At 46.5% G+C, this 22018-nt stretch overlaps 2 protein-coding genes across 6 annotated transcripts; both read left to right on the top strand.

Moving 5' to 3' along the window:
* Positions 1-1030: 1030 nt before the first annotated feature.
* Positions 1031-5327, top strand: MRPL20 (mitochondrial ribosomal protein L20). Its single transcript, XM_054085666.1, has 4 exons — positions 1031-1185; positions 2891-3001; positions 3326-3403; positions 4474-5327. The coding sequence occupies exons 1-4, from the start codon at positions 1099-1101 to the stop codon at positions 4645-4647; spliced, it is 450 nt and encodes a 149-aa protein (XP_053941641.1). The 5' UTR covers positions 1031-1098; the 3' UTR covers positions 4648-5327.
* A 1262-nt stretch (positions 5328-6589) lies between these two features.
* CCNL2 (cyclin L2) lies at positions 6590-17574 on the top strand. Of its 5 annotated transcripts, XM_009556737.2 has the most exons (11): positions 6590-6921; positions 8700-8774; positions 9056-9165; positions 9442-9562; positions 10805-10869; positions 13712-13811; positions 13897-14001; positions 14226-14367; positions 15137-15254; positions 15333-15425; positions 16188-17574. In XM_009556737.2, the coding sequence occupies exons 1-11, from the start codon at positions 6622-6624 to the stop codon at positions 16540-16542; spliced, it is 1584 nt and encodes a 527-aa protein (XP_009555032.2). In that variant the 5' UTR covers positions 6590-6621; the 3' UTR covers positions 16543-17574. The 5 variants fall into 5 exon arrangements, with proteins under 5 accessions (XP_009555032.2, XP_053941637.1, XP_053941636.1 ...); XM_054085662.1 differs by lacking the exons at positions 6590-6921; positions 8700-8774; positions 9056-9165; positions 9442-9562; positions 10805-10869 and adding exons at positions 10881-12478; positions 13018-13438 and having other exon boundaries at positions 16188-17571; XM_054085661.1 differs by lacking the exons at positions 6590-6921; positions 8700-8774; positions 9056-9165; positions 9442-9562; positions 10805-10869 and adding exons at positions 10881-12478; positions 12988-13438 and having other exon boundaries at positions 16188-17571.
* The last annotated feature ends 4444 nt before the right edge of the window (positions 17575-22018 follow it).

Below are 22018 nucleotides of genomic sequence, written 5' to 3'. Positions count from 1 at the left end.
GGATGGGGTTTGGAGCCCCTGAGCCAGTGGGAGGTGTCCCTGCCCATGGAATGGGGTGGAATTGGATGGGCTTTGAGGTCCCTTCCAACCCAAACTATTCTATGATTCTATGATCTACCAACGTTTTAAACCCCTCCAGGGACGGTGACACAACCACCTCCCTCGGCAGCTCTGCCAGGGCCTGAGAACTTTTTTCAGTGAAGAAATTTTTCCTGATGTCCAATCCGAACCCGCCCTGGCACAACTTGAGGCCATTTCCTCTCATCCTATCCCTTGTTCCTTGGGAGAGAAACCCAACACCCGCCTCAATACAACCTCATTCCAGGCGCTTTTTGCTCAGCGATCCGGTTTGTCAGGGCACGGGTATGGTTGGACTCGATGATCTCAAAGGTCTTTTCCAACCAAACCATTCTATGATTTGTAGGCTGTGATGAGGTCTCCCCTCAGCCTATTTCTCTCTACGCTCAACAACCTGAGTTCCTACTTTTTTAATTGGGAAAAACAGCTGTGAGTGAGGAATTGAGGGAGGGGATTCTGCCTCTCTGTTCCCCTCTTTTGAGACCTCATCTGGAGGATTGGGTCCAGCTCTGGAACCCTCAAGATAAGAAGGAGATGGAGCTGTTGGAACGGGTCCAGAGGAGGCTATAAGAGTGATCAGAGGGCTGGAGCAGCTCCTATAGGAGGACAGGCTGAGAGAGTTGGGGTTGTTGAATCTGGAGAAGGCTCTGAGGAGACCTTAGAGCAGCTTCAGCGCCTGAAGGCGCTGCAATGATGAGGTCTCACCTCAACCTCCTTTTCTCCAGGCTTAACAACCTCAGGCGCTCCTCCTAAGATTTGTACTTCAACTCAGACGCCTCTGAAGGAGTAGGAAGAGAACAGCCATGCGAAGGCCACAAGGCAGAGGCTCCTCCCTGGGCAGCACACACTGCTCCCCGGTGCCCCCCAGGGCTCCCCCAGCCCCGGGCAGCGGCTCCAGCCCCCGGCGGCTGAGCAGGGGCAGCTCCCACCCGGGACCGGAGGCGGAAGGCCTGAGGCGGCGGGGCCGGGCCCGGAGCCGGGGGAGCGCCGCCCCGGAAGGCGGAGGGAGGGGCGGCCGCGATGGTGCTGCTGAGCGCGGCGTGTTGGCTCCGCAGCCGCCTGACGGACCGCTTCTGGAGGAAGCAGGAGGTGCTCAAGTATGCTCGGGTGAGTGGCCTGCAGCAGCCCCAGCAACCCCAGCGCCTGCCTCAGCCCCAGCAGCCTCGGCTCCTGCCCCAGCACTTCCAGCAGCTCCTGCCCCAGCCCCTGCTCCTGCCCCAGCTCCAGCAGCTCCAGCCCCTGCCCCTGCTCCTGCCCCAGCGCCAGCAGCTCCAGCCCCAGCCCCAGCCCCAGCCCCTGCTCCTGCTCCTGCTCCTGCTCCTGCCCTAGCTCCAGCAGCAGCAGCCTCTGCCCTAGCTCCAGCTCCTGCCCGAGCACTTCCAGCAGCTCCTGCTCCTGCCCGAGCACTTCCAGCAGCTCCTGCTCCTGCCCGAGCACTTCCAGCAGCTCCTGCTCCTGCCCCAGCACTTCCAGCAGCTCCTGCCCCAGCACTTCCAGCAGCTCCTGCCCCAGCCCCAGCTGCCCCAGCTTCTGCCCCAGTTCTTGCCCCAGCAGCTCCAGCCCCAGCCCGTGCCCCAGCTCCAGCAGCTCCAGCCTGTGGCTCAGCCACCCCTGCCCCAGTATCTCCAGCAGTCCCTTTCCCCAGCTCAGCTCTAGACCCAGCTTATCCCACAGAGCCCTTCCCGGAGAGCTGGTCTGAGTAGTGGCACATCCCAGCATCTTTGAGCATCCCCTTCCCAGCATGTCCCGGCCTTGAGGGCTTGTTCTGGCTTTTGGAGGCCTTGCTCTGGCTTTTTAAACTGACCAAAGGAACCGGGAAGTAAAGATTTTAACCTTGCTTTGCAAGTTCATTTTGAAAGGTGAAAAAGGCAGTGTTGGAATATGGTTTCAACTCAAGCTCATGCTGTTGTTCCCAGGCTTGGGAAGAACCTTTTTCAAAGGCAGGCTGCTGGCATCCTGGGCGGCAGCATGGGTTGCTGTCATATAGAGATGGGAAGTGTTGAAGTGAGGGTACCTTACTCTTGCAGGGCCTTAGCTGCCCACAGCACCAGTTGTTTATCCAGTGTGCAGCACTGGATGCTTCTTCCAGCTTCAGGCTGGATGGATGTCAGTGGCAGCTCAGTAAACCTCTTTCATTATGCTTTCTGTTTGGGCACCTGCAATGTTTTTGACATACCAGAGGTTCCTGTCCCATCCTTGTTTTCATATTGACAAAAAAATGCTGAAAGAGGTGAGGTTGAGATGAGACCTTAGGAAGAAATGTTTTCCCGTGAGGGTGAGAGCCTGAGAAGTGGTGGCTGCCCCATCCCTGGAGGTGTCCGAGGCCAGGTTGGATGGGGCTTTGAGCAGTCTGATTCAGTGGGAGGTGTCCCTGCCCATGGCAGGGGTTGGAACTGGATAAGCTTTCAGTTCCTTCCAACTCAAACCACTCCATAATTCTATGAAAACCAAGCAGGCAGGGCAGGAACAAGAATAGACACATGAGTTCAGGGGTTGGCTGAAAGCACTGAAGATGATTTTCCTGGTTGCCTTGCCCCTGGAGTCACAGCCTAGAATGAGGTTTGGTTCTGGCTCCCTCCTGCTGGACTGACGTTTTTCAGCCTGCTCCAACTTTTCAGCTTCGGGTTTCCCATGCTGTAAAACAAGGAAATATTTTCATTATGTGCCATCTGAAGGCTTAGCTGATGTTTGTGAAGTATTTCTGATCCTGGTTATGAAGAGTTATGAAATGCAAACGAGCACATATTAATATTACCAAAGCATTTAACAGCCTTAAAGATAACTGAACAAGAATGTCTTGTTTTCATTCCAGCATTTTCGTGGAAGGAAGAACCGCTGCTATAAGCTGGCTGTCCGAAGCGTTCGGAGAGCTTTTGTGAGGTCTACAAAGGCCAGAAGGGAAAAGAAGAGATTCCTCAGAGCGGTAAAGAGCAACATGTTAGATGCAACCATTAAAATGGGAGAAGACCTAAACTGAAGTAGCTGTTTTCCTTACTCGGGGAGGGAATGGGGGGTGGGTGTCTCTCAAAATCTCTTACCAGTGGGTGAAAAGTATGAATTTAATATAAGTGTAGTCCCTCTGTGGTCTGAAAAAGCTCACTTTCTGAAGCTCATGCGTGTCTGTGTTGCACTGAGAAGACTGTAGGTCTGAAAATGTTATTTTTACTAAGTGTGAGCAGATCGGCATGCCAAAAAGTTTTCTTTTAAAGTATTTTCTCATCCAATATGTTAATTTTTACACTTTTAGCTCTGGATCACTAGGATTGAAGCAGCTTCTCTTGAACATGGTTTGAAATACCCAGCTTTCATCAGCAATCTGGTTAAGGTAAGGATGGTGCTTGAGGAATGATTACTTTGAAACAGCAAAGTGGAGATGATGTCTAGTAGAGTTCTTCTGAAGTGCCAGGGAGATTAATTTGTTAGAAGTCTGAAATCTTTTGAGTAGACGTAGTCTGAGAGAATATGTCAAAGGGTTGCTTGTTGCTGTTTTAAGAAGGAATTGAAGCTGCAGCCTCTGCTTGCCACTCTTTGATCAATAATGGTGGAGACTTCCCGGTTGGAGCCTGAGCAGGGAATAACAGCACAGAGCATGGGATTGTAAAGCTCCTTCTGTCAGACTGAACTTCTGCCAACTCTGTCTGGCTTCCTAGTTCTAGTGATGAAAGGCCTTCTGCTTATGAAAGGAGTTTCATTTGCTTTAGGAATTATGTTCTGCCCTAAACCTGTTTCTCTTCCTTATATGCATGATTCCCTTTTATCCTGGTGAACATGCTGCTCTACTCTTTGTTCTGTCCCCAGAACTTTTACTGCACGTATTAAAAATGAAACCTGTAAAATGCTCTTTAGCTTGTTGCTACTGTGGGCACTAAGGGACAGGTACCTGTACTTCAAGAATCTAAGAACATAAAGCTCGGATTAGCAAAAGCAGCCCTAATAAATCTCTCTTCTTTGTGTTTTGGTGAGCATGGACAGCATGGAGAGTTGGTGTCATTGTCCCTTGTTCTTAAATATGCTGGGGAGTTGGTTTTAATTTGTTGTTACTGGAACAGTGAAATTAAAACGTGTTTCTCTTGGGTCTGATTGTAATAATAATAAGGTGGTGTTTGTGCTTCTTGAAGTGGAGCTGCACATAAATTTAAAGCACATTTTAAAGCATTTTACCTATATTTCAAATAAAAAGATAACCTCCTAGGTTTTGTGACACATTTTCTTTAAAGTAATATGGTTTCTGAAATTTATATACTTTTTTTCCTGGTTACTCTTGTCATACTGCAACAAAATAATCAAGCTAACTAATTTTTCATATACTTTTTTTCTTTTTCTTGCACTCAAGATGCCCTTCCCTTTTGATTCCTGTCTCAGAGGAATGTGATCAATTATTTTGCTTATATTTAGTCCCAGGTGGAGCTGAACAGGAAAATGATTGCTGATTTGGCTATTTATGAGCCGAAGACATTCAAGTCCCTCGCTGCCTTAGCCCAGAGAAGGAGGCAAGAAGGATTCCTTGCTGCCCTGGGAGACGGAAAAGAACCAGAGGGGATATTTTCACGTATTGTACACCAGTATTGATAGTACAAGAGTCTGCAGAGACTGTATTGTGAAGTGAACTGGTCACTGAGCACTGCCGTGGAAAAAGATCCCCTAAGGATGGTTCTGGAAGGAGGATGGGGTGGGTCAGGGGTGAAGCTTGCGCCCTGGTGACTTCTTTTACTGCATTGTAAGTTCTGCCCCTACACCTGTTACAACTGACCCAGTTGCAATTGAAACGCATTATACACCACTATTGATATTAAAAGAGTTTGTAGATACATGTTTTGAGCAGGAACTTGTGTTGGGAAGTAAACTGGATTGCTGAAAGCTGCTATGGAAGAAAATACCCCGAGGATCGTTCCAGAAGGACAGGGTGGGTTGGGGGGCGAAGCTTGTGCCTTGGTGACTTTTTCCCCTGCATTGTTGTAACTAAAACATGTTGTCACCACTATTACTATTAAAAAAGCCTGCAGATATGTTTTAAGTTGTGTTGTGAATTGGCTCCCTGAACGCTGCTATGGAACAAAATCCGCTAAGAATTGTTCTGGAAGGAGGATCAGGTGGGTTAGTGTGCGAAGCTTGCACCTCGGTGGCTTTTTTCCCTGCATTGTTGTGACTGAAATGCAATGAACAAGAAACCAGAGTTGGAAGTTGGCAGTGGTGAGCCAGGCCTGTGGAAGTTCCAGGGTTAACGACGCACATAGCCTGCATACGGTCCCTGTTAAGGAATCACTCATAGAATGGTTTGGTTGGAAAAGAACTTTGTGATCGAGTCCAAGCATACCTGTCCACTAATAAACAAGATCCCTGAGCACTTCATCTGCCTGTCTTTTAAATACCTCCAGGGATGGGGACTCCACCACCTCCCCAGACAGCTGTGCCAGTGCCTGTTAACCCTTTCAGTGAAGATGTTTAACCCTGATATACAATCTAAGTCTCCAGTAGTGCAACTTAAGGCCATTTCCTCTCATCCTATCCCTTGTTCCTTGGGAGAGAAACCAACACCTGCCTCAATACAACCTCCTTTGAAGCGTTGTGTACTCAGCGATCTGGTTTGGCAGGGTATGGGTATGGTTGGACTCGATGACCTCAAAGGTCTTTTCCAAACAAACCATTCTATGATTTGTAGGCAGTGACGAGGTCTCCCCTCAGCCTATTTCTTTCTAGGCTGAACAACCCAAGTTCTTACATACTTTTTATTGGGAATAACAGCTGTGAGTGAGGAATTGAGGGAGGGGATTCTGCCTCTCTGTTCCCCTCTTTTGAGACCCCATCTGGAGGATTGTGTCCAGCTCTGGAATCCTCAAGATAAGAAGGAGATGGAGCTGTTGGAACGGGTCCAGAGGAGGCTACAAGGATGATCCGAGGGCTGGAGCACTTTCCGTATGAGGACAGGCTGAGGGAGTTGGGGTTGTTCATCCTCGAGAAGAGAAGGCTCTGAGGAGACCTTAGAGCGGCTTCTACTACTGCAAGAGGGTACAAGAAAGCTGGGGAGGAGCTGTTTACAAAGGCTTGTGGGGATAGGACGAGGGGCAATGTGTATAAACTGGAGAGGGGCAGATTTAGACCGAACATAAAGAGGAATTTCTTCACGATGATGGTGGGGAGGCCCTGGCCCAGGTTTCCCAGAGCAGCGGTGGCTGCTCCATCCCTGGAGAGATTCAAGGCAGTGGGTGGGACTGGATGGGCTTTGAGGCCCCTTCCGGCTCAAACCACCCCACGATACTGCCGTTAGTGGGGATAAAGGCCCACAAGGCCCTCCGCTGGGGTCGCATTGGCCCCTCTCCGAAGCCCCGCCCCCTCCGCCCTGTTCAAATTCCCGACGGGTGCGTCATGCCGCTACGCACGCCGCGCGGCCGTGCGTCTGACGTCACGGATCTCGGGCCAATGGGAGCCCGTGGCTTCGCCGCTCTCCACCAATGAGCGGCCAGAGGGGGCGGGGCCAAGCGACGCGACTCTGCGTAAGGCGGGGGGGGGAAAGAAGAGCGGCGCCAGGCGAGGCGGCGGCACAAAATGGCGGCGGGTCCGGGAAGCGCGGCGGCGGTGGGAGCGGTGGGAGGAGGCGGCGGCCCAGCCGTGGGAGCGGCTTCTTCAGGGAGTGCAGCGCCTGTGCCGGGTCCCGGGGCGGTGCTGATCGGGGACCGGTTGTATTCGGGGGTGTTGATCACGCTGGAGAACTGTCTGCTGCCAGAGCACACGCTGCGCTTCACGCCGTCCATGAGCAGCGGCCTCGACCCCGACACCGAGACCGAGCTGCGCGTCACCGGCTGCGAGCTCATCCAGGCGGCCGGCATCCTGCTGCGGCTGCCGCAGGTGGGGCCCGGCCGGGCGGGGTCTGGGAGCGCAGGATCGTGGGGTGGTTTGGGTGGGGAGGGACCCCCCTGTCCCACTGGCTCAGGGGCTCCAAGCCCCATCCAACCTGGCCTGGAACCGCTCCAGGGATGGGGCAGCCCCCACTGCTCTGGGCAGCCTGTTCCAGGGCCTCCCCACCCTCCCAGGAAAACATTTCTTCCTAAGATCTCATCTTAATCTCCCCATTTTCAGCTGAAAACCGTTCCCTTTCACCCTATCCCTGCGCTCCCAGATTAAGAGACTAAGTTTTCAATCTCCCCTCTTTCATCTTAAAATCATTTCCCTTTATCCTATCCCTGCACTCCCTTATAAAGAGACTAAGATCTTGTCTCTGTCTGCCCTCATTCAGCATAAAACTAATAGATAATCTGAAGAAGCTCCTTTAAGACAGACTTATGGATGATAAAACAGAATTGCAGCGTAGCTGCAAGGATGGGAGTGAGTCTGAATATGTGAAAATTCCCTCGTCCAGTGCCTCCCCACCCTCATTGTTGAGAATTTCTTCTTCGCGTCCAGTCTAAATCTTCTGCTTTCCAGTTTAAAGCCATTCCCCTCTTTTATTGATCCCTGGTTTTGTCTCCCAGGCTTGAGCCCAGACCCGCGTGCCGGCTTGTGCCGTGGCTCCAGTTGCGGTGTGAGCTGCGAGGGTTTGGGGGGGTGAAGGCCCTCGGAGGCCGCGGGGCGGTGATGTCAGCACCTCCCTGCGTCACCTCCCAGGGGCATGCTGGGATTGGGCCGGGGAAGGAGGAACTTCCATGGATTCCTGTGAGTTGGGAAGGGTTTTGTTTCCTGGTGAGCTCCAGCAACCGGCCTTACTGCTCTTTGAGCATAAAACTTTCCAGGCGTTTTTGAGCCACCGAGTCTCAGTACCTTGCCGCACCGCGAATCCTGTGTTCAGTTTGGGGCCCTTCACTACAAGGACGTTGAGGGACTGGAGCGTATTTAGAGAATGGCAATGGAGCAGGGAAGGGGCTGGAGAACAAACCTTGTGAGAGGCAGCGGAGGGAGCTGGAGAAAAGGAGGCTGAGGGGAAACCTTATCAGTGTCTACAACTGTCTGAAAAGGGGTTGTAGTAAGGTGCGTTCTGGTCTCTTCTCCCAAGTGACAGGATGAGAGGAAATGGCCTCAAGTTGCGCCAAGGAAGGTTCAGATCAGATATCAGGAACATCTCTTCACTAAAAGGATTCTCAGGCACTGGAACAGCTGCCCAAGGAGGTGGTCGAGTTCCTATCCCTGGAGGAGTTTAAAAGCCAGGTAGATGAGGTACTCAGGGATCCGGTTTAGTAGAACAGGTACGGCTGGACTCAGTGACCTCAAAGGTCTGTTCCAACCAGACTTCTGGGTCATAAATCTCTTGAAGGAGGGCCCACAAGAAAGCTGGGGAGGGGCTCTTTATCAGGAGTGCAGGGATAGGACAAGGTTTTAAGATGAAAGAGGGGAGATTGACATATCAGGAAGAAATGTTCCGCTGTGAGGGAGGGGAGGCCCTGGCCCAGGTTGCCCAGAGCAGTGGTGGCTGCCCCATCCCTGGAGGGGTTCAAGGCCAGGCTGGATAGGGCTTTGGGCAACCTGATCTTGTGAGAGGTGTCCCTGCCCATGGCAGGTGGTGGAACTGCAGGGGCTTTGAGGACCCTTCCAACCCAAACCATTCTATCATTTTATGAAATCATTCTGAGTATTTTCTTTTTAGAACTGGTAGTTGTTTTGTTAATACCTGTTGTGGTTTCTTCCTTTTTAAGGTGGCTATGGCTACAGGACAGGTGCTATTTCAACGTTTTTTTTATACCAAGTCTTTTGTGAAGCATTCCATGGAGGTAAGAAAGTATAGGATGTCTTTGGCTACAGATGTTATTTAATCTTTGATCTGTTGTGGCAATTTGTCAGTTTGGATGTAATCAGTGTGTTGGTAACTAGCCTGTAGATGTTACTTATTGATCCAAAGTAAATTCACAAAGCTACATAGAACTAATTTTGCCATATTTTTAGTATTTCTTTGTTTTACTACCATTTTCTCTTGTTATCCCTCCTTAAGTTGTTGGAGGTGATCAGTTCCTGATTGAGCAAAACATCAATATTTGCAATCCCTCTATTTTAGCACGTGTCCATGGCCTGTGTTCATCTGGCATCCAAGATAGAAGAAGCACCTAGACGTATAAGGGATGTAATTAACGTGTTCCATCGCCTTAGACATCTACGGGAAAAAAAGTAAGCTTCGACTTTGAAATAATCTGAAGTGTTTGTTGTATTTTAATTATTAAACTTCATGGGCCTATGATAGCATCATTCCCTGTTTTGTAAATCAGGCAATGTCTTCAAGAGATCTCAAGGAGAAAAGTGAGTTAACCCGTTTTATTCAGTAAATGTTTTTGGACTTATAAGTCCACACTGATGTCTCTTACTTTGACACAAATACCATTTAACCTGCGTGTGAGTACTCTGAGGTTAAGATTGTCTTCTTCAGAACCTGAAATTCTCTTGCAGGAAACCTGTGCCTCTAATACTGGATCAAGAATATGTGAACTTAAAGAATCAAATTATTAAGGCAGAAAGAAGAGTGTTAAAGGAGTTGGGATTTTGTGTCCATGTAAAGCACCCTCATAAGGTTTGTACTGCATCAGTTAACTTTACAATCCGTGTTTTATATGCTGTAAATGCTTTCAGTAGACCTCTTAACTGTGCGGAAACTGTAGAGTTTGTACATGATAATACTAGTTAATTAGTGAAGGTAGCTTTTTATGACCCCAATGTCTTCTTTCTCGTTTAAGAGATTCTTACTAGTTGCACTTGTATCACTGCTGAGTGACGACTGGAGGTGGATGCAGATGCTAAGTATTCCTTGAAGTCAGATTTTATAAGTAGGTAGCTTTGGTATTAGAATACATCAAGTAAACATAGATTCTTAGGCAGAAGGGAATTTGGAGACCTGGGGTTGTGATATCCTATTATCAGAAATACTCTGACGCAAACACTTCTGTTGGAAAAGTGCTGAGGTTATTAAACCTGTATGAGCTGGTTAGCAGTGTTTCTTGTGTTCTAAAGAGCACACTCGGCTGTATAGGAGCTTGACTAGAAATGAGACTGTTCCCAGTATTTTGTCAGACCAGGATGATATTTGGAGGATGTAACTACTGCAAGTGTTAAAGCTGGTGCTCTTTTACCGTTAGTGTTATGCCTTAAGTAGCTAAGTGTGGTGAAAGAACTTCCCCCTTCTGTGCCAGCAGAACTTGGGATCCTGCTTGCTCTTCTTCTTAAAAACTGCTGCTGTATGAAGGTCTTTTTAAGCTTACTTAACTTTCGGAATTCACTCATGTTTTCAGTACCCCATAGGGCAATTGTACTCGTTTGTTAATTGGTATGAATCTTTGCTATTATAGTCTTCTTATCTGCATCCTCATTTTCCTATCCAACCTAAGAAAAAACCTAGACCTGAACAAACCAGTGACACACAACGGGTTAGATCTGTTCTCTGCAATGCTGTTACACTCCTGTTACTGCTTATTGAGGCTAGAGAGATCTTCTCCCAAGTCAATAGCTAAGAAGGAATTGTGAATTGTATTGGAGAACATACCTAGCTTGAAAAGAGTTGACCTCTAGATGAATAGCACGATGAATGAGCTCAGACGACGGAGGGCTAGGAAAGCCACATCTGGGTGAGCGTCAGGTTACGCAAACTTTTGCTTCGGAGAGGAGAAGCGGTGTGGCTAAAGAACGGGGATGCTGCAAACACTCTTTGTGGAGTGCTTTAGAACTTGAAAGAATAACAGATGCCTCGTGGATGTCCCACTGAAATAGAAGGGTTGCTCTCAAGATTCTTGTTAATAACTTGATGACCCATATCTTCCAGATAATCGTTATGTACCTTCAGGTATTAGAATGTGAACGTAACCAACACCTGGTCCAGACTTCATGGTAAGTTGATTTTCTTTGTTCTATGAGACCAGCAGGGGCAGTAGCAGAAATATGTCACTTGAGGCACTCTGGGCAGCATTGCTCACGAGTGATTGTGGGCCACACCAAACAGCTCCGGTTTTTCTTGGCGTGCCCCAAACTACCTAAACGTTGATCGGCCTCTTAAGTTAGAGGCACTGTTTTAATGGTAAGGTAGCTTTCCACCCTGACTTCTCACTTCCCTCCTCTCTGCTTTCACTTTACATCTGAAGGGAAAATGTTGGGTGGGCTATAGCATTTCCTTGGGGTTTTTGTTCTTCAGAGAAAGCTATGTGCAGTTAAAGTCTGTTCCCAGTGCTGGGAAGTGGCTTTCCCAGGGCCTGGGCTTGATTACAGGTGTACCAAACACTCAGCACAGACAAATTTCTTTTATCGGTATGGATAATGCAAGACGTCAGCTTCTAAGACTGAATAAACGCAATGTTTCCATGTTTGCCAAGAAATGTCCTCTGCCTTGTCGCTCTCATTGCAACAGAGATTTGCTTGGGGATGGGAAGCTTATGTAAAATTCTACATCTTAAACTTAAAAAAAATAGATAATGCTTTTAAACAATAATGCTTTTTAACAATACTGTGGTTAAAAAACCTTTAGTGAATCCAAAGATCATATTTCTGCTGACTGAACTGTCTGGTACTGTGAGCTGTGTGTAGAGAACCAGTTTTGACTTTTCTTTTCTGTACTCTTTTGATCAAAGGGTAGCCTCTGAGGGTAAGTGACTAAGACTTCTCCTCTGCTGCCCAAGCGCTATGGTGCAGGGATAGCTGCCGTCTTCAGCCAAACCAAAGCAGGCTCTCCAAAGAGAAGGCTGACTCTAGACAGGTGGTATATACACGATAGTATAGTAACTGGCCAACTGCTGCTTGTGCTTAAACTATTTGACTTTTATTTCTCTTGTGCATTTTGACTGTTGTAATTTTATCACCTGATTGTTGAAGTTCTGAACAACTTTTAGTGTTATATTTCTATAACTGTTAAAATGATGTATTCTTAAATGATAAAACAAATTAAGTTGGGATTAAGATTTAAAGGGATAAATTAACAAAATAAAAACTGAAATGTAATTTCTATTTGTAAACTAGTTAGAAAACATTTGAGTACATGTGTGAAGCTTGGAGTCAAATGGAATATTTAAACTTCCCACTGCCAGATTCGCAGTACCATTGCATGAAGTGCTCGAATAGGACTTACAGACTACTCGTTATGGTTTTCTGTGTGTTAGAAAAGCACGGGTAGGTGAGGAGGAGGGAGGAAATTACCCCGATTGAGAAATGGTTCAGATGTTAAAGTAACATATTCGTGTGCTGATGCTTGTTGCTTCCAGTACCCAAAAACTGGTGGATATCCAGTATAGTTGCTTTTTACATGTACGTTTTCACAACATTACCTTTTTCTTAAAACACTGTGACAAGGATTCATTTCCTCGTGTGTCTGATTCTGAGCCCACAGGGAAAACATGCAGAGGCCAAACTTGGAAGCAGGCATGTTTTTCAATTTGGCAAACTGGAAAAAGGCTGTATGACTTCCAGATGTTTGAAGCACCACTTACTTTATCACTTCTTTTGCCAAAAGGTTTGTGCTCTTTTTGTAGTGGGACAAGAAAAGCAGGTTTTGAGGTTCCCTTTCTCCCAGAAAAATGAGCCGATGTTTAGTACCGCTTCTCTGGGGTTGCAGTTGCTCTTTGTATAAACAAGAGTGTGAGACAGCTCAGGCAGGTGGGAGTTTGGTCCTTTGGAACTCAAGTTCCTTTTGACTGTCCTTTTGGCTGTCCTGCGTAAACTGGTTACAAATGTCTGGACTGTGGTCTCCTGTTCGGATGTCTTGGGGATTAGTGAATCCTTGTATACTGGGTATACACATGGTTAATTACAACTTTCAGGAAGTGTTTTATTTGGTGGTCTTTCTATTGTGTATGGTTTTAGCTTTTCCCCATCTGAGACTTTGTTTGACATGTGTGCTCTAAAATCTAGATCTTTTTAAACCCATCAGCTGACAGATTCACAGGGAGTTGCTTTGTGTATTTAAGATTTAGAAGAGTAATGCGTAAGTGTACTGACTGGAATATATGCCGTATTTTACAGTTTTCTCATTCTATGAATGTTCATTTTAAGCAACCTTACTGAAATGGGACAATTTGGAAACCGTATTTCATGTGGCAAAGAGGAGATCTGCCTGAATACTGAGTATTCTCCTGAACTGATGTTCCCAAACACCCTGATTTCTTCTATGGCTGCTTTTTGCATCAAAAAGAATTCTGTTTCTGGACGGAAAACAGTGCTTCTGAGAGAAAAGGGACCCCTTAAGTTTCCAGTGGAAGTTGACGCCTGTGTGCCGAAGTGGACCCTGTTTTCGTGGGAGAACTGCTACAGGAGCTGCAGCTTTCCACAAACCGCCTGGGTTCAGTCCTACTGCAGATAAACATATAAACCTAAAAGTTTATAACTGAGCACTTCAGGTTATGTTGTATGTTGTCTTGATGAACATAACTTGTCTATTGCATGAGAGCAGGCCAGTAGAGATCCAGAAGGAAAAGTAAGGTTAAAATTGGTTCTCTTTTCACAATTGAATTTTCAGCAGTCAGTCGAGCTTAATTTCTGTCACACATCCCTCCCCTTGAGGGGTTTATGTTATTATTTTTATTTTAGTAGAATCATTCGGCTGTTCTTTAGATTTACAGGAATATAATGTTGAAGTCTAGTAACTGAATGCAGAAAGACATAGCTGTTGTAGAAGTAAACAAAAGAGCCCAAAAAACACCATGAACTTTGCAGCGCTGTGCAACTTTGCTGATATCCTGTCTTTCAGGAATTACATGAACGATAGCCTGAGAACAGATGTCTTTGTAAGATTTCAGCCAGAAAGCATTGCCTGTGCTTGCATTTACCTCGCAGCTAGGACGCTGGAGGTGAGCACACAGTTCCATTCATTTCAAGTTTCTTAGGTCTTTTCATAGAAGCAGAAAACTGAGCATGTCCTCCTCTCCCTTTCAGATTCCACTTCCTAATCGTCCACACTGGTTTTTACTTTTTGGAACAACAGAGGAAGAAATTCAAGAAATCTGCATCAAAATATTACAACTCTATACTCGGAAAAAGGTTTGCTGTTTTTTTCGTGTTGTAAGCTTTTTTTAATGGGTGCAGCTTGGAACATGGTTTGGAAAACCTTGGGCTGCAAGCCTGGTACATGAAGTGGGACAGGACAGTAGTCCCAGTGTCTGGGGATCTATAAATCAGTGTCTTCCCACCTCCCTCCCAAAAATGAGTACGCAGAAAGCCTAGTTTGCTAAGTTTTGTCATCAGTGGTGCTCCTGTGTTCACAGGTTGATCTGTCTGATCTGGAAAGTAAAATAGAGAAGAAGAAGTTGGCTATCGAAGAGGCAAAAGCACAAGCTAAGGGTCTAGTACTGGAGGGACCCCCAAGTTTAGATAACACATCAGGATTTTCCCCTATCCCAAAAAATGGTAAGTAGTGCATAACTTGTTTGTAATAACTCTTCCTCATCTTAAGTGTATTTTTACCCTTTTGGGATGCATACACGCTGGGGTTTGGCATTTGTTGGGTTTTGGTTTTTAATCTGGCATTTAGCAACTATACAAATGGCAGAGTTTGGATAGCATTGGAACCTTGTCATTTCTTGAAACAGATAAAGGCTAAAATCAAGTTAGTCTAAAATGAAGACTAGTTTAAACTTATATAGTACAGGGACTCACTTGTATGTAGTTATGGCAATAAAACAAACACTTGCAACTGGCTTGTCGTTCTAGAGCAATATTAGAGCCGTAGGCGTGGTTAGGAACTCGGTCAGGGGTACTGGTTTGGGGTGATTGGAGGGGGTATTCCTGCATACTTGTAAGAGTTTCCAGTCTGGTGCATGTCTTGCCTAGAGCATAACTTGCTATCTTCCTCCTCAGTTTGCTTTTAAAAAGATACTGAGTTATTGGCAAGGGAAGGAAGTTGCTGTTCTGGCTTGGAAGGCGGCAGGTTACTGTTGCAGTTAGTTCTCTGGTGTCAATTCGGTGTGTTGGCAGAAATGGTTTAGAGGAACTTCTGCCTTCTGTGAACTTCTTCAGGTGAACTTCTTGTGGGTGGCTGTGTGTGCGCATACGCTAACTACATTTATACAGTCCTGATCACTATAAGAAAGATGAAATGGGTGAGGGGAGGCTTCGGTCCTTCTCTCGTTCACTACCCATCCTTTCAAAAGAAGGTAACAAAGGCCTGTCTTTCTAGACTCACCAAAAGAAGTTAAAGGAAATAAACCTTCACCGCTTCCAGTTCAGGCAATGAAGAATGCTAAAAGGAAAACGGAGGGAGCAAAAAGAACAAGTTCAAATAGCCCAGTAAACGGGTAAGGCTTTCATAATGAATCAGTTTACTTTTCCCATGACTACCTTAAGCAAAACAACTCACTGTCTCTGTCTCACAGGGTTCAGAAAGGAAGAGAAAGCGGAAGTCGAAGTGGAAGTCGAGATCAAAGTTACTCAAGATCGCCATCCAGATCTGCATCCCCTAAGCACAGGTAAGCACTCCTGTAAAAGGGCGTGCTGGGAGAGGCTCCCAGACTTATTTCCCAGAGCGAGATTTGGTAGTTGCTCAACAAGAGAGGCTGTGAGATAACGTCACAGTGTGTGGTGCTGGTTAAAACTCCAGAAATGTTCCAGCTGCGAGTTGTACTGTCCTGGCTCACAGGTCAAGGGAATTGTGGGGTCTGACCTTGTTATACCTGTGCCAAACAGACCAAAAGGAAAGCGTGAGCATGTTGGGACACTTTGGAATGTCAGCCTGTTTATTTGTGATACATGCCGCCGGGCCACAGGGTTTCTCTGTCAGTTGGGGATTTTTATATTTAAAGTTGTGTGTTTGTGGCTTCAGCCTTTAATGAGTTATGTTTCTACCAAACTGTACTGGAGCAGTTAAACCATTTTCTGCAGTAGACGAACTCTTTAACTCCAGCATCAGTCTCATTGGCAGTTGCTCTTGCAAAACCTTAATTTATGAAATACAAAATGGTCTTGTTTATATCTTGTGGAGAGCAGTAGAGATTCACAGCACACAATCAATGCAAGTTTGACTTCTTATTAGACAGTCTGTCTAGTTTTTGTTGGGATGCTGGACAACATCCAGAGCCTGGTGTCAAACTGTGCTTGCACACCTTGACTCTGTAAGTGAGAAGCATTTGTGTGTGTGTGTGTGTTGTGACTGCATTTAGGCACTAAGAGTAATGTAGAGTAATTCTATGTAATATTAAGAAAACTGTGTGTTTTCTCTCCTTTTTCCATAGGAAAAGTGAAAGTTACTCCACTTCAAGTGGTTCCAAGTCCCACAGCCGTTCTCGGAGCCGCAGTGACTCTCCTCCAAGACAGTTCAACCACAGTTCTAACTACAAAGGTTCTAAGGTGAGAAGTTACAAGAAATCAAAGGACTACAAATATTCAACACACAAACCACGGAAATCCCGCAGCAGGAGTTCGTCGCGTTCCAGGAGCCGATCCCGGGAGCGCTCTGATCATTCGGGGAAGTACAAGAAGAAGAGTCACTACTATAGAAATCACAGGCACGAGCGTTCACGCTCCTATGAGCGAGCAAGTCATCGCTATGAGCGAGACCATCCTGGCCACAGTAGGCATAGGCGGTGAATAAAGCAAAAAGTTGTTTCCGTTAGAATTTAAGCAGTGGAGTTCTTCCTCCTTTGGTCTTTGCAGTATAGGGTTAACCTGGCTTGTAAACCACCAGCTTGAGTAATGTCCATTCTGCTGGCAGTTCTGTACTTCCTATCATGAATCCAATGGAAAGATTTCTATCAGGACAGGATGATATGATAAACTTAATCTGATAGATGTCTTGGTGGCTGTTCTGCTGGAGTGTCACCTTGTAACACTGCAGAACTTGTCTCTGGATGCTCCTATGCCTGCTCTGTAGTAGTTTGCATACTGTAGTGCAGTGGAGTGTTGGTTTGGGACTTCCAGTTCTGCAAGCAGGACCTCCGTTGCTCAGTAGTTGGAATACTCTGCTGAACAGTCCTTCCCTGTGGAACCAGAAGGCTCGAGACTGTTCATGAACACCATTGGAGTGGCTTGGTGCTAACAACGCTGTCTTTTCATACTGACTCAGTTATGTTGTACAAATGTAAGGTGACTTTTCTAGAACTGTTGCCTATATTAGGTTATATTAGTGTATATATATTTTGCAGTGTTACAGTACAGTATGGAAATATGGCCTTACTAGCCTTTACACTTTATCCACAATGTAAATAAGCATTTCTTTAATACAGGTGGAAGAAATATACAGAAGACTCAAAACTTGAATTCTATCGAAAGACTCGTGTAGAAGATTCTGATAAATGTGAAAGTATTTAGCTCTGTGTATTGAGAGTAGTATATTTTTATCTGTGCAATGCTGTGTGCAGGCCACCAGCTCATAAGGCATTTCCTATATATTCATTTTAAGTGGTTTGAAATTCTTTACTCAGGATCTTTGACACTCTGAAGAATTAGTAGTTTGTCGATCTGCATGCTTGTTGAAGAACAGAGCATTTACAAACCGATAGCAACCCGGCCACAGCCCAGTAGTATCAGTTCTAGTGGTATATCTGAGCTGTTACTCTCATGCTCCCCAACTTCATTAAAGTATTTGATTTTCTACCAAGTTCATTTGATAGTGGTTTCTTACGAGCTCGTACCACTGTGCCTACTCCCAAGGAGAGAAATTTGGTGCTGAATGAAGAGATTGCCCAATTGTAGTAGACTTCAGACCCGCCTCAGTTGTTACACCGTGAGTTGTGGGTATGGTAGAGGCCGTGCTGGGCTCATCCTGGAGGAGCAGAGGGGTCTGCTATGAAGCGGGGTGCTGATATCTGAGCCTGTCAAAGCTCTGTGAGAACGTCCTGCTAGAACCACTGCCTGCTGGTTAAATTCCTCTGTCCGCTCTGGGGGAGACAGTGCATGCTGCTTTTTGTGATCAGTCTTGCAGGTGCCCCAGGGTGACAGTGGCTCTTCTGACACTTTTACATCCAAACAAATCTCTTTGCCGTTTTCTTAGTTTTAATATGGAGGGAAAGCAGCTGAAAGGATTTGTAGTTAGCCTTCCTTTAGCTGACCTCTCCCCTACCCATTTCCTGAGCTGGAGGCTGCCTAGGATTACTGGGTGTAATTACAAGTAGAACTTGACTAATCTTTCTTTGAACTCCTTTTCACCTCCCAACTCCCTCTGACATTCTGTTCCGTAACAGGAATTACTACTTGGTGTATCACCACTCGCTTGCCTGTTCCAAATGCATCGTTACTGGATGGTTTTTGCAGGTGCCCCTATTGCCTGAGCAGGGGGAAGCCTGGGTCTTTCCTGGCCACCCTGCAGCAGCAATTGGTTTGTAGTTCTTTGTTGCACTTCTGATTACATCTCAGCTGATAAAAAGCAATTGAGATAGGCAGCAGATGCAGGGAAAGCACCTCAGAGCTTTGGCAGAGCACTGCTGTGGGGTGTAAGTTAATCTGTTCCTGGGTCAACGAACTTTCTGCCTTGACCTTTGATCACAGATGGAAATGACTTATTTCATACTTGGTATATGAAAAGTGTGGAAGTTGAGGTGCTAAAGTAGCTCAGACATAATGTGATACAAAAAGTAACCTCGATCTATTCAAACATGAGCAACCTGATGTAACAGTGTTCTCTAGTTTCCTACTTTCTCATTCTAGCTACCTCGATGCAGCTTGAAGCAAGTGAGCCTCAGACCTCCGTTTACCAGTTCTAAAAGATAGTCAGTATTTCCCCATTCAATTCTGCTCCGGATGCTTCCGGAATTGCCTTTTGCCCAGTTCCTGAGGTAAGCAGCCTACAGGGAGGCAGGTTACTGCAGCATCCCCTCCAAAAGGACTTTGGGAGGGATTTACCTTAGTTAAACCTCCATTCTGCTGGCTGCAGGCATGGCCTCCACTGCAGGCAGCACGGGCAAAGGTGGGGCCCAGGCTCTGTGCCTTTTCTACGCAGCCGTGATGTCTCTTGGTGTAAAAGTCAGCGTCTGTGCTCTCTGAACTACTGTGCTGAAGTACAGCGCTGAACAGTCATCTGCTTTTGAGTACATTTGTTAAAACCTGGAGAGGAAAAAACAAGGGAGAAAGTGTCTATTTTTACATGAAAGTGATTTGGTTCCAAAACAAAAGGGATTATGTCACAAGATTAAAAGACGTCCTGTTCTGAAGAGACAATCTGTCTTTCCCAGCAAAGCCCAATACAGACATCACAGAACATCTTGGCAGCGAGCTGAGGTTGGGAGAAGGTGTTTGGAGTAGCCAGGGGAGGCAGGAGGTGGAGCTGACGGAGTGTGGGGCTGACGCGTGGATGGGAAGAGATGTGGGTCTGTGTAACAGAGGCCCCTGTTCTGGCCAGTGGCACAGCACGCAGCCCTCAGGGCAGGCAGTGTAGGGTGTCCCTTTGCTCGGGAAATCCAATTTAGAGAGTGACCACCTGTACATGGCAATTCTAGGGGATTTACAAGCAAGCAACTTTTCAGCATTCATGATGCTGAGTGCTAAGAACTATGGTATCTGTCATATTTCACTCAGAATAACCAGCTCGGCATTCCAAAGCGGACATTCCAGAGTTTCACTTTAAGCTCTTTGCAGTGGTCAACTTTCAAACCTTTGAATTAAATCCCTATTTCTTTGAAGTTAGGCATTTTGGGCATTTTAGGCCCCTCTCCCGTTAATACCAAACAGAACGTCCACAGATCCACAGAATTCTGTGATGGAACATGTGTTTCTCTAATTTAAGATGTAGCTGGAGTAGCGGCAGCTCTCTGTAACAGAGGCGCCTGTTCTCACTGGTGGCGGCACAGTGCGCAGCTCTGGGGACTGGCAAATGTTGTGTGGTGTTCCTTTGCTCAGTTAAGAGTTACCACCCCATTTTAGCTGAATTTTGTGAGTACCGATGGCTCTGAACCCCTTCACCCCACTTGCTGACCACCAAACAGTGACCGTGACCTTCTTTAAAGGCAGCTTCTGTTTGGGGAAGTGTTTTTGTGCTTCATCTCTGTTGAGCCACTGTGCAGAACGCCATCGGTGTCTCATAGAATCATTTCTTTGTCAGGCATCACAATGCGATCAAGAAGCGGATCGGGTTTGTTGCATGAAAGAAGTGCAGAGCAGACTGTGTAAGTGCAATTCTTTTTATTTTCCATTTGTGGAGGTTTTTTGGTTTTCCAGTTTGGTGCAAATGTTGAACAACTGTTGAATGGTCAACACTGAATTCTTCTGCAACCTCTCGAGTTGGTTTGTGTGGGTCCCCTTCAATACTGGTCCTTGGTTAGTTGTTGTTTATTGCAGAAGGACATATAGAATCATAGAGTGTCCTGAGTTGGAAGGGACCCACAGGGATCATCGAGTCCAACTCCTGCACAGGACACCCCAACATTCACACCTTGTGTCTGAGGGCATTATCCAAATGCTTCTGGAACATTGTCAGGCTTGGTGCCATGACTGCTCCCCTGGGAGCTGTTCCAGTGCTCCACCATCCTCTGGGGGGAGAACCCTTTCCTAATATCCAACTGAAACATCCCCTGGACCCTCTTTATCTTCAGGGCTTTCGTTTCTATCAGGAACTTTTTGGAAGCTATGTTGATGGTCCTTTGGCCACCGGCTTGGTTGATATTGCAGCAGTTTGTTTGTGAACATGTACAACAAAATCACTCAACTTTGCTTTCTTTCCATCTTTAATTTGACAGCGTAATAGAAAAAAAAAAACAAACAGGGAAACCAAAACCATTAGCGTTGAATAAGTAGAGTGAATTTTGTGCTTTAGAAGGGTATGATACGTGAATGCAGATAAATCCAAGTAAGCATCAAGAAATCTGCCACGGGAGGGGGAATCGCAGGCTTCCCAGTGTAGGAACGTGCACCCCACCACCAGCCCCGAGGCGGCCAATCCCAGCTGAACTCACGCGTGCAAAGTTCCAGCTACGCCTGGCAGCGCTGGCACTCGTGTGTGCCGACAGCAAGGACCGAATAAATTACAAGCACAAAGAGGTCGATGAAACGGTCTTGTGCCTGACAGGGATTGTTTGAAAAGCCTCCAAACCTAACAAAATGCTGCCGGTAACACACAAAGAGAATTGCGCTGTAATTAACACCGTACGCATGGAAGGAAGGTAATTGATTAAACTGCTTGGAAGAGAGGAGCGCTCGCGAGACGGAGATTTCTGGAAGGGAGCTTTGTTTGGAAGAAAGGAGAAAAACACAGGTAGCGGCATATGGGGCAGCCTCGCTGCTGGCTTGTTGCCACAGCTGATCTTCACACAAAGATGAGCTTTTCCCAACAGCTTTAGGCATCTAATCCCAAGGATCCCCTTTAAATAAGGGGCGAAGGATCCACACATTCATTTTTTATATATGGCAGACCAATAATCAGACATTTATTTGATTGTTTTGATGCTCTGGAACCCCTTGCTATTAGCCACTGGTTTCTGTGTATGTGTGAGCGTGAGCAGCTTATGCATGGCTGAAGATTTATTCATTCCAAACCTCCATGCACAAAACTTGCCTCTTCTCTGCGGGGCTGAGCTAAGCTTTAGTGTGTGGCTCCCACCCCTCTCGCCTCGGGCACTGAACTCAGTGAGCTTGGAGGCCCTTCCTAAAGGGTCCCATTGTGCAGGATCACTTGCAGTTGATCCATTCGTGGTATGTGAGTTCCTTTCAGTCTTCAGAGCACTTTTCCTTATGAACACAATATCACGGGGCCAGGACACGGTAGGGAAACATGAGGGATATTTGTGCTGCCTGAGAGCTTAGATACAGAGCTGGAGAGTCCCCTCTTTCCTGTACAGCTGATGGGTAAAGACAGGAACTGGAATTTCAATTAAACTTCTCCAAAACCTGCTGGGGATGAATCTGCCTCCCAGAATGACACGGGAATAGCAGCTGCCTAAGCAATGACCACAGCTTGGCCACGCCATCACGCTTTTGCTCGCTTGCCCAGATTGACAGGGGATGTTGTATCGCAAGGAGCTGGGGTATAATTCCCTAAATCCAAGCTGAGTGCTTTAGTTTCCCAAATGCGAGGGGAGAGGCTGTTCTTGACCTCGATCAGGATGAAATTCATGTTTTAGAACTTACTGATGTTTCG

The sequence above is a fragment of the Cuculus canorus genome, chromosome 21 (genome assembly GCF_017976375.1).
Source record: "Cuculus canorus isolate bCucCan1 chromosome 21, bCucCan1.pri, whole genome shotgun sequence".
NCBI classification, from domain to species: domain Eukaryota; kingdom Metazoa; phylum Chordata; class Aves; order Cuculiformes; family Cuculidae; genus Cuculus; species Cuculus canorus.
The sequence above is the reverse complement of the archived record's forward strand: the minus strand, read 5'-3'. Positions and strand labels throughout refer to the sequence as shown.

What these genes read in the sequence shown, in the direction of transcription:
- CCNL2 (XM_009556737.2), top strand. Translation starts at nt 6,622, where the DNA reads ATGGCGGCGGGTCCGGGAAGCGCGGCGGCGGTGGGAGCGGTGGGAGGA. An exon ending in ATGTAAAGCACCCTCATAAG is followed by an intron (nt 9,563 to 10,804) that starts GTTTGTACTGCA and finishes CATATCTTCCAG; the next exon opens with ATAATCGTTATGTACCTTCA. An exon ending in TCGCAGCTAGGACGCTGGAG is followed by an intron (nt 13,812 to 13,896) that starts GTGAGCACACAG and finishes TCTCCCTTTCAG; the next exon opens with ATTCCACTTCCTAATCGTCC.
- MRPL20 (XM_054085666.1), top strand. Translation starts at nt 1,099, where the DNA reads ATGGTGCTGCTGAGCGCGGCGTGTTGGCTCCGCAGCCGCCTGACGGAC. An exon ending in AGAAGAGATTCCTCAGAGCG is followed by an intron (nt 3,002 to 3,325) that starts GTAAAGAGCAAC and finishes TTACACTTTTAG; the next exon opens with CTCTGGATCACTAGGATTGA. An exon ending in TCATCAGCAATCTGGTTAAG is followed by an intron (nt 3,404 to 4,473) that starts GTAAGGATGGTG and finishes GCTTATATTTAG; the next exon opens with TCCCAGGTGGAGCTGAACAG.